At 43.6% G+C, this 11,154-nt stretch overlaps 1 protein-coding gene across 1 annotated transcript in view; it reads left to right on the forward strand.

The window, feature by feature from the left end:
• Positions 1 to 3,129, forward strand: part of LOC130917300 (sodium- and chloride-dependent GABA transporter 2-like) — a 43,668-nt gene extending 40,539 nt beyond the window's left edge. The window contains exons 14-15 of the mRNA XM_057838553.1: positions 2,663 to 2,833; positions 2,983 to 3,129. Of these exons, the coding sequence (XP_057694536.1) occupies positions 2,663 to 2,833; positions 2,983 to 3,087 (276 nt within the window). The 3' untranslated portion in view covers positions 3,088 to 3,129. The remainder of the gene's footprint in view (positions 1 to 2,662; positions 2,834 to 2,982) is intronic.
• The last annotated feature ends 8,025 nt before the right edge of the window (positions 3,130 to 11,154 follow it).

The following is an 11,154-nucleotide window of genomic DNA, read 5'->3' on the forward strand; positions in this document are numbered from 1 at the left end:
ACTTGGCCACTCTGGAACATTTACCTGGTTCTTTCTGAACCTTTCCTGTGTAGCTTTTGCAGTATGCTTTGAATCACTGTCTTGCTGGAAAATAAATTTTCTCCCAAGCTGTAGTCAAAATAATTTGCATGAATAGAATCCATCGTGCCAAGTTTTTTTTTCTTCCCAACCCTGCAATTTGAACGCATGCGGGTTAACGGATAAAAGCATGATCAGGACCTACTGGACCTGATCCACTGCATCAAGCAGAGGAGAAGCGCTTGAGATATTACATATATTTCTCACTTGAATGGATGAGATCTTGAGAGATCACCTGTTTCTTTGAGACATTGAATGATATCAGCGTTCTACATACTCCACAAAGTGACAACCACCTTAGAATTTCAGTTTTGTTTTGTTGTATGACTTCTTAGTGTTTAGTTATTTTCATTGTGCTTTGTCAAATTTGCATTTTTCTGACTGTGTCCTCGGGTGTTTTGATAGGTGCTTTGATTTAAAAAAAAAAAAAAAAAATTATTTACCTGTCCTGTTCAGCTGTTTGACACAGAGAATGGAAGTCTAAGTGCCCGGATGGTCTGAACAGTTTTAATGTTTCACATTGAGAATCTGACACACTCCCATTGTGATCATTCAACATAGCTCACTTATTATGACAAAGCAGCGAACAGGAAGGGGTTATGGGGGAACAGAAGAAAAGAACCACAAGAGAAGAAAGAAAAGAAACACAAACTACAACAAGAAATACATTGTACATCTACACTAACTACTAATATGTTGGTGCTATCGTCAGCTAGATGTATTTCCGGTTGACACCATGTGGGGGGCCTGTTGACCAGGGAAAGAGGGAGATGGGGGTGGGGGAGTCTATAAGCTGTACACAAATCAGCTCTGTGATCTTGAACCCAGTAATCGTGTGAATCCCTTGTGACTGTATGGCCCCGTCCCAACTCTCCCCGGAGAGATGTATGAGTATGTAAGTGCCAGGGTGAAAGATATTTACAGTGCCGAAGTGAAAAGTGCGTGAGTTAAGAGGCAGGCTCCCGCGGGCGTGGCCTCGTCCAGCGGAACCACCGGGAGAAGTGCCAGGGCCCCGATCAACCCCCGCTCCAGACCACCCACGTCACACCCGCAACCGCCCACCCCTCCCCCTGCCGCCCGAGCACCCACCCCGCGCTCCGAGCAGGCGCTACTCCAAGCGCCAGAGACCAGGGGACGTCCGCCCCACCGGCAAGGGACAGCAAGCCCCACCCAAGGCGCCGTCGGCCCCGTCGACGTCACCGCTGGCAGGAGATGCGGATCTGGCTGGGCCGACCCGGGAGGGAATTATGGCCGCCGCATACACCACCCAGCCCCCACCCAACTCCACCCCACCCCGGACCGGCAACTGCGCGGCACCCCCACCCGCCCACGAGACCAGCACGGGCCCAACGGGACCCCCGCACAGCCAGACGCAACCAGACAAGCCCCGGCCGAAAACCCCGGGGCCAGGAACGGCGACGGGACGGCACAGGGCAGGACACCAACAAACTCCACCTGTGAAGCTGACAGAAGAAGAGGTTTATCAAACACCCTAGATGTATGCCAATGACCAGTGAAGTGTATTATTTAAGCATAGTTCCTTAATTGTTCCGAGTCTGGTAATTAATATATAGGGTGTCCCATAAAAATTGCATACGTTCCCAGCAGCTGGCAACCAAATTGTCTATGGGTTTCTTTGTACATTAAAACCATTGACCGACTAAACTTTGAAGGAAGAAAATTATTTATTACATACTGCTGGGAGTGTATAAAGCAGTTCAGATTTAAACATGTCCACTTTTCAACTGCAAAAGGATACATACAGCTTCCCTGGACACCCCACATATATCAATTTATGTATACATTTTTTTTTTTTTTTTTTGTGGCATTCATTCGCAGGCGAGCGAGAATCCTTTGACAGGTGCTTTGAAATGAAATATATTTTTATTAGTAGCAGTTTAGGTATTCCCTGGGTTACGACGTACCTGACTCGTCCGCTATTTTTGTCTCCAGTCATTTCTTTTTTTGTTGTTTTTTTTTTGAGTCATATAAAGTAGCAGTACCTAGTTCCCGATGCCGTTCTTCATGTCAGGAGCCCCATTCTCCCCGAGCAGCCTCACTGCAGTCCTGCAGTTCCTTTAGGCCAGGAGATCTGCCGCATCCTTGTTCTCATGCTGCTGCTTCTCCTTTAGCGCCGTTTTTCTTGCGAGTCCAGATCCGTTTTTTTTAGTTCAGATGGCGGGCTCGCATTGAGAGAGGTGACGCTGGCGACCCGAACGTACATGATTTCCCCCCCCTCTCACCTCCCTACTCCTTCTAGAGCACCCTTTTCTTAAAGCGAGGTGACTCACTCGCCATTAAAGCCCAAATATTCATTGAATATAACAACATTTATAACAACATTTAACACAACGTAAGACATATAATACATGTTTTTGGATAGTTATTTTGAGATATAGGGGATATTTAGGGGTACTTAAAGGGTTAATTTCGACTTATGCGGAAATTCGGGTTATGTCGCCACCGTGGTAACGGAACTCGTTCATAGCAGGACTACCTGTATTGTTATTATTTTTATTACCATCCACAAAACAAATCACCCTTTAGTTTTGTAACATGAATCCATGTTGTCCTTTTTTTCCAGGGCTCTTTTGTATATTTTCTAGTTGATTACAAGCCACTGACATTCAACCGCAGGTACCTGTTCCCCACCTGGGCCCACGTAATGGGCTGGATGATGGCTCTCTCCTCCATCTTGCTGGTGCCGGGCTGGGCGTTGTACAAGCTAATCACCACCAAAGGAACTCTGAGACAGGTAGGCTTAGTCCACAATTGGCAACACACTGTAAAACATTAATGTGTGTTCTATGATTTATAAAAGATGAGGAAAGCATTTTCGATTGTTAATTGAAAGAGGATTTTTCACATATTTTAGTAAAGCAGTGTCATTTATCCAATTGCTAGCGTCTCCATCGCTTGTGCTGGCCTGAGGGACCTGACAGCTCGCAGGACCCAAAGAGAGACACAGTGCTTCAACACATCACTGAAGAAGATCCAGTGGAAATCTGACAGCGCTAATAACAACAACAACAACAAAACAGAAGAAATTTTCATGACACTTTACAATAAAAAACACACTGGTCTTCCCCAAGGCTCTGTTATTGGATCCCTCCTATTTATCATCGATCTTATTCCCCGTGGTCAGGTATTTCTAAAATACAACATTTACTTTCATGACAATGTGGACAACACCCTGGTCTACCTGTTCACTAAACCTAATCCTACCCTTCCTTCTAATCACCTATCTGACTGTTTACATTCAATAAATACTGGGTTCTCTTTCAATTTTCTCAAACTCAACAGTAATAAAACTAAACTTCTTTTAACTGGCACTAAATCCACCATATCTAAAATAATCAACATTTCAATTTCCATTGACAACTCCTCTGTTTCCCCCTGACCCCAGGTTAAGAGTCTGGGTGTCATCCTCAATAATACACGTTTATATCAAAGCCAGGCCCGGAGTGACTAATCGGGAGCTTCTGGACGATTCCCGATGGGCCGGCCGGCCTGATGGGGCGGTCCGGGTTTTATAAAAAAAAAAAAAAAAATTACTCTGTTATAATTTTTTGTTTGGTATTCATTTATGACAGTGTCAGTGAGTATAACTTACATTCTGTTACCGCTGTCCCTGTGGACCGTCTTAAAAAAAAATATATATATATATATATATATATATACAGTGCCTTGCAAAAGTATTCGGCCCCCTTGAATCTTGCAACCTTTCGCCACATTTCAGGCTTCAAACATAAAGATATGAAATTTAATTTTTTTGTCAAGAATCAACAACAAGTGGGACACAATCGTGAAGTGGAACAACATTTATTGGATAATTTAAACTTTTTTAACAAATAAAAAACTGAAAAGTGGGGCGTGCAATATTATTCGGCCCCTTTACTTTCAGTGCAGCAAACTCACTCCAGAAGTTCAGTGAGGATCTCTGAATGATCCAATGTTGTCCTAAATGACCGATGATGATAAATAGAATCCACCTGTGTGTAATCAAGTCTCCGTATAAATGCACCTGCTCTGTGATAGTCTCAGCGTTCTGTTTAAAGTGCAGAGAGCATTATGAAAACCAAGGAACACACCAGGCAGGTCCGAGATACTGTTGTGGAGAAGTTTAAAGCCGGATTTGGATACAAAAAGATTTCCCAAGCTTTAAACATCTCAAGGAGCACTGTGCAAGCCATCATATTGAAATGGAAGGAGCATCAGACCACTGCAAATCTACCAAGACCCGGCCGTCCTTCCAAACTTTCTTCTCAAACAAGGAGAAAACTGATCAGAGATGCAGCCAAGAGGCCCATGATCACTCTGGATGAACTGCAGAGATCTACAGCTGAGGTGGGAGAGTCTGTCCATAGGACAACAATCAGTCGTACACTGCACAAATCTGGCCTTTATGGAAGAGTGGCAAGAAGAAAGCCATTTCTCAAAGATATCCATAAAAAGTCTCGTTTAAAGTTTGCCACAAGCCACCTGGGAGACACACCAAACATGTGGAAGAAGGCGCTCTGGTCAGATGAAACCAAAATTTAACTTTTTGGCCACAATGCAAAACGATATGTTTGGCGTAAAAGCAACACAGCTCATCACCCTGAACACACCATCCCCACTGTCAAACATGGTGGTGGCAGCATCATGGTTTGGGCCTGCTTTTCTTCAGCAGGGACAGGGAAGATGGTTAAAATTGACGGGAAGATGGATGCAGCCAAATACAGGAACATTCTGGAAGAAAACCTGTTGGTATCTGCACAAGACCTGAGACTGGGACGGAGATTTATCTTCTAACAGGATAATGATCCAAAACATAAAGCCAAATCTACAATGGAATGGTTCAAAAATAAACGTATCCAGGTGTTAGAATGGCCAAGTCAAAGTCCAGACCTGAATCCAATCGAGAATCTGTGGAAAGAGCTGAAGACTGCTGTTCACAAACACTCTCCATCCAACCTCACTGAGCTCGAGCTGTTTTGCAAGGAAGAATGGGCAAGAATGTCAGTCTCTCGATGTGCAAAACTGATAGAAACATACCCCAAGCGACTTGCAGCTGTAATTGGAGCAAAAGGTGGCGCTACAAAGTATTAACGCAAGGGGGCCGAATAATATCGCACGCCCCACTTTTCAGTTTTTTATTTGTTAAAAAAGTTTAAATTATCCAATAAATTTTGTTCCACTTCACGATTGTGTCCCACTTGTTGTTGATTCTTGACAAAAAATTAAAATTTTATATCTTTATGTTTGAAGCCTGAAATGTGGCGAAAGGTTGCAAGGTTCAAGGGGGCCGAATACTTTTGCAGGGCACTGTGTATATATATGTATATATATATATATATTTTTTTTTTTTTTCCCCTGACGCATCCTCACGTGTGCAGACGAAAAATACAGCATGCAGCTCCGCACCCTAATTGTAGTCCGTATCCGTATTGAGACAAATTAGCTGCTATCTCGGTGCTCGGATGGATAAAAAGAGCAAGGGTGGTGCTGAAAAATAAGAATTAAAAAGAGAAAAGCACTCGTGAAAGAATCGGCAAAATGCGCAAAAATAGCTAATTTTTTTCATGCAACGACCTCGCTGCCTCAAACTACAGAGGATTACAACGAAAGTGGTAAGGCCAGATGGCGAATAAAATGCAACTTGCACCGTGTGATACCACAATATGTAATGGCGTACCGCAAGCAGCACGTCACTTCCGCTCATTAATATTCATGACATTAGCTACTGTTGCTAAGTAAGGACAGGCCACCGTTTGTCCCTAATAGGAAATGAATGGAAATCGTGTATGTAGGAGATGTTTACAGAGTTAAACCTACCAATTCTCTCCGAAAATGATGTGCCTGGGGCCAAATTGACTGGCAAAGACGTGGAAGAACATAAAAATGTCAGTTAAAGAGATGGCTTTAGTGTCGAAGGCTGAAAAAGACGAAAAAAAACGAGCCGACCTATGCTTAGCTTTAGCTTTTTTATCAATGCGACTGACAATGACATTCTCCTGTTTCAACAAGCTATCCTTTACCATCAGCCCTGTCTTTCTTATATATCCTCTGGTTGTCCTACGTCTCTTAACGTTCTTGGGGGTAATTTTGTTAGCTTTGTGTAGCGATCGCAAATGCTACTCAGTGACAGCCAACGAACACTTTTAATTTTTTCATTGAACACATCTTAATCCTATAATTTATTTACACTTCCCCCTTACTAAAGTTGTTTTTTTATATATGTAACAGAAACGGTAACAGTGGCAGTCATGCGAGGGCGGGTCTATAATGTCCCACTTCGGCTTTACTTCCGCTTTACGACGCGACGTTACGGTCTAAAAATAGCCTGCGTGCGGTACGCCATTGTGGAAACTTTGGCTTCTTGTAGCACCTCACAAGGGATATCATGTAGCAGCAAGCATTAGCCATAATGAACACACCACAGGTGTAGAGCTGGAAGGTAGGATTGCCATGTTGTTCAGTGAGTGAAAATTAGAATTAATATAATCAATTACGTGGCGTTTTTAAAGTGCCATAAAACTGACTTGAATTGATCAGAATGCATTGCTGTTATGTTCAAAATTGACTATTTCTTTAATATGTGATATAATCTCAGTGGCAGACACAGGGGGAAGTGGTGAGGATGGGATTGCTGCCATTGATGCTGTCAGTGTTGAAAAAACAGGTCAGGCGTTGTAACAGTGTGAACAAGCAAGCTTCAATGGCGTACCGCACGCAGGCTATTTTTAGACCGTGACGTCGCATCGTAAAGCGGAAGTAAAGCCGAAGTGGGACATTATAGACCCGCCCTCGCATAGACACAACGTAATTTGTGCTACTTTTTCTCCGGTAATCTTTCAAAAACGAACATGCCGATCACGCATTGCTTTTTTGGAACTTGTAGAAACGACTCTAGACATTACGACACATGAAGGATGTTTTCTTCATACGTTTCCGGAAACCAAAAACTCGAGAGGAAAAAATGTGAAGACCGAATCAACTTGCGCGGAATTTAACACCAGCTCGGCGAATCCATTCACGTTTCATATGCAGTAAACATTATGTTGGGTTGGCATTGTCTTTCAGAGGACAAAGAGGTAATCCATTTTTATATTTTTAACTTATTTTTTTAGCGTAACGTTGTGCCGTACTGCTTCTGTCTGACAATGAATGACCTGAAAAGAATTACAATGGTATCTGACTGCCACTGTTACCGTTTCTGTTACATATATATATATATATATATATATATATATATATATAAAACAACTTTAGTAAGGGGGAAGTGTAAATAAATTATAGGATTAAGATGTGTTATCAATGAAAAAATTAAAAGTGTTCGTTGGCAGTCACTGAGTAGCATTTGCGATCGCTACACAAATTAAATTGCCATCATATAAACATGCATTTCAGTGCAAAATATTTATGTGCTTACTTCTTACTGATCTGAAAATTTTTTGTATAAAAGTGCTGAGAACAATCTTTACTGTTTATAAAGTGAGGCAGGGCACACTGTTGATTGCTACAGCTCTCTTGGCAGCTAGGTTTACTGCATGAGCAAGACATATACTATTTGTGGTCCGAATCCATCTGTCACGTACTGAATTAACAATATTTGCAACATTATCTATTGTCACTGGTATGGATTGATTCCATTCAGTCATGACAGTTTCGATTTCATCGATGTAGTATATGGACTACGTGTCCCATAATCACTCTGGGCTCCCGTAGCCAATGGCATGGAACGTAGCACATCTAGTTTGCCATTTCATGATATTTGGTGTGTGCGCGCATTAAAAAAGTTAGCAAGCGCCGCTGAAGTCACGTTTGCTCATTACTACACAACACCAGCATATGACAATCGACTTTCATAAACAGGACGAGTTTGAAGCACAGCGCTCTTAATTTCATTCAGCTGTTCATTGTCAAAGCGAGGTTGTTCGTAGCAGCCATGTCGGTAAGAATGTTTTGGCAGACTTCGTTGTAAATATCCGGCGTTGTGCCGAAAAATAGTCACTCCGCGTGAAATGTCACTCCTGACGGGAGCGCCCACACGTAAACAAAACAACGGCGCGCGGTAGATGGTCCACAGTCACTCCGGAGCACTGACGCGGCCGGTATACGTTGAACATTAGGATATAGGAATGATTAGGACATTAGGATTAACATTAGGATTGAGGGATGGCGTGGCTCAGTGGTGGAGTAGTTGTCCCCCAACCCAGAGGTTGTGGGTTTGATTCTCCACCCTGATGAACTTGCCTAAGTATTCTTGAGCAAGATACCCGCATTGCTCCTGGTGCTGTGTCACTAGTAGGTAGATGGCAATGTAGTGTAAAGCGCTTTGAGTACCTTGAGAGGTAGAAAAGCGCTATACAAGTATAACACCATATAATGGGAACGATTGGCTCCGGTGCTAGTTTTTGCCGGACCTGGAACGAAGATGTATTTTGCGCAGTTGGTAATGAAGAATCCAAACTTTTAACAGCACGTCTGCCGCACGCGCGCACGCATGTGCACGCGAGGCGATAAATCGCAGCGGAAAACTTACCGCCTTCATTTTTATTTATCGCGCAATAAATGGAATTATTGCATATTGCGACATGCTTACATACACATTTATATTACATATTATACACATTTTATATACACAGAATTACAGTACACGGCTTTAGAGAACATGGAACTTAAAGACCAAATGTGAAGTAAGGTTGGGCAACCATGTTTTTGAATGATATCAATGGCTAAACAATTATAAGCATATTTTCGTTATTTTTTTTTTAACGCAACTTTTCCAGATTCTTTGTTTAACCCATAGCATCGCCCTTGACAACGAAAATGCTTTTCTTCGACAATCTTCGGAAATCTTCGGAAATTACGTCACACCGAGAACTGCGAGGGAAGTCCGCCATACACACAGTATTGTTGCATTGCTTCTCGGTAAGATGCCACGGCGGTGTTTGGCGATGTATTGTTCTCAGTCTAAAGAAAAGTTGTATGAGAGGCTGAAGGATAGCAGGGCACGTAAATGGACATATTTTGTTCGCACTAAGCGAATTAATTTCACGCCATCATCGAGTCGTGTTCTCTGCTACAAACATTCCGAAGATGCCTGATTCCTCAACCGGTCTGCTTATGATCAAGGATTTGCCAAAAATGTGTGATTTTTGGATAGATGACTGATGACTTTGTCAAAGCAGAGCTGCCAACTGTTGTGGAATGAACAGTACAAGCTAGCGACGTTAGCCGAAAGCTATCTCGTGGCAATCCCCAATCATAGTTGTTGTTGCGTTCGCTAGGTTAAGCGTGTTTAAAGGGCAACTGAAGAGCTTTTCGGATTTCGCTCTTGAGTGTTTTACTCAGTTGAATTGTATTAAATGCATCATTCGCTGTCTCAAAAAGTCACATCTAAAAAATAATAATAATAATTGACCGCATAGTTTTTGAGTTATGGCCATAGCAACACCATAGCAATGAGGGACGCGCCACCCTGCCGACCTCTACCTGATGACGTAACTTCCAGGAAGCACTCGCCACCACTCTGAACACGGAAGGCTCGGTCCCCTAAGGTTCGGTGCTTAGTGCGAGTGATGGGTCTGAGGAGATTGGAGTCGGCAGAACGTAGGCGGCGGGAGGGACAGTGCAGTTGTAGAAGGTCAGTGAGGTAGGAAGGGGCCAGGTTATGGGGACTTGTAGGTGAGGAGGAGGAGTTTGTACTGAATCCGGTATGAGATTGGAAGCCAGTGAAGCTGTTGGAGGATGGGGGTGATGTGTTCTCTGGAGCGGGTGTGGGTGAGGAGGCGGGCGGCAGAATTCTGGACGTATTGCAGCTTTTGGAGATGAGAAGATGGAAGACCATAGAGGAGGCTATTGCAGTAGTCGAGTCTGGATGTGATGAAGGCGTGAATGAATATTTCAGCTGTGGCTTGGGGGAGAGGGAGGGACGGATGCGGGCGATGTTGCGGAGATGAAAGAAGGAGGTTTTAGTGAGGTGGCTGATGTGTGATTGGTATGACAGTGTTGAGTCCATTATGATGCCAAGATTGCGTACGGAGGTGGAAGGGGTGACAGGGTTACTATCAATGAGGAGAGTGAGGTTCTGTACAGAGGGGAGGAGAGCTTTGGCTCCGGTGATGAGAAGTTCTGTTTTGTTACTCTTGAGTTTGAGAAAGTTATTGTCCATCCAGCGTTTTATGTCGGACAGGCAGTTTGAGATTGTACAGAGAATGACAGGGGTGATGGATTTAGCTGAAATGTACAGTTGAGTGTCGTCTGCATAACAGTGGAAATTGAGTCCATGGTGGCGAATGATTTGACCGTCGGGGAAGCATAGATTATGAAGAGGAGGGGGCCGAGAACTGAACCTTGGGGGGACACCATGGGTGACTGGAGAGGTGTGGGATTTATGGTTATTGATGGAGACGAAGTGGTGACGATCGGAGGGATAGGAGGTGAACCAGAGGAGTGCAGTGCCAGATATCCTTATTGACTGAAGACGGTGGAGGAGGATGCTGTGGTCAAAGGTGTCAAATGCGGCAGAAAGGTCGAGGAGGAGGAGGATGGAGATGGAACCAGAGTCAGTGGCAAGAAAAAGATCATTGGTTACTTTGATGAGAGCTGTTTCAGTACTATGGTGTACACGGAATCCAGATTGAAATGTTTCAAACAAATGGGAGGAGTGGAGATGGTGCTGAAGTTGGGTTATGACGGACTGTTCCAGAATTTTTGAGAGAAGTGGGTGATTGGAAATGGGTCTGAAATTGTCCAGGCTGTCGGGGTTAAGGCCAGGTTTTTTCAGGAGGGGTGTGATGGTGGCGAGTTTGAGTGGGGAGGGGACTGAGCCAGTGGTGAGAGAGGTGTTTATGATGTTGATGATAACAGGAATGAGAGTTGGAGTACAGGTTTTAAGAAGAGAAGATGGTATGGGGTCAAGATTGCAGCTGGAGAAATTCATGGTTGAGATGAGTTTGAAGATGTCAGAGGGAGCGAGAGGAGAAAAGGAGGGAAAGCTGTGAGATGTAAGTGGAGGACTGTTAAGATCTGAGGAAAGAGAACTGAAGGAAGTGGATGCAAGTGAACTGTGTATAGTTTGGATTTTTG

The sequence above is a fragment of the Corythoichthys intestinalis genome, chromosome 6, assembly GCF_030265065.1.
Source record: "Corythoichthys intestinalis isolate RoL2023-P3 chromosome 6, ASM3026506v1, whole genome shotgun sequence".
In the NCBI taxonomy this organism is placed as follows: Eukaryota; Metazoa; Chordata; class Actinopteri; order Syngnathiformes; family Syngnathidae; genus Corythoichthys; species Corythoichthys intestinalis.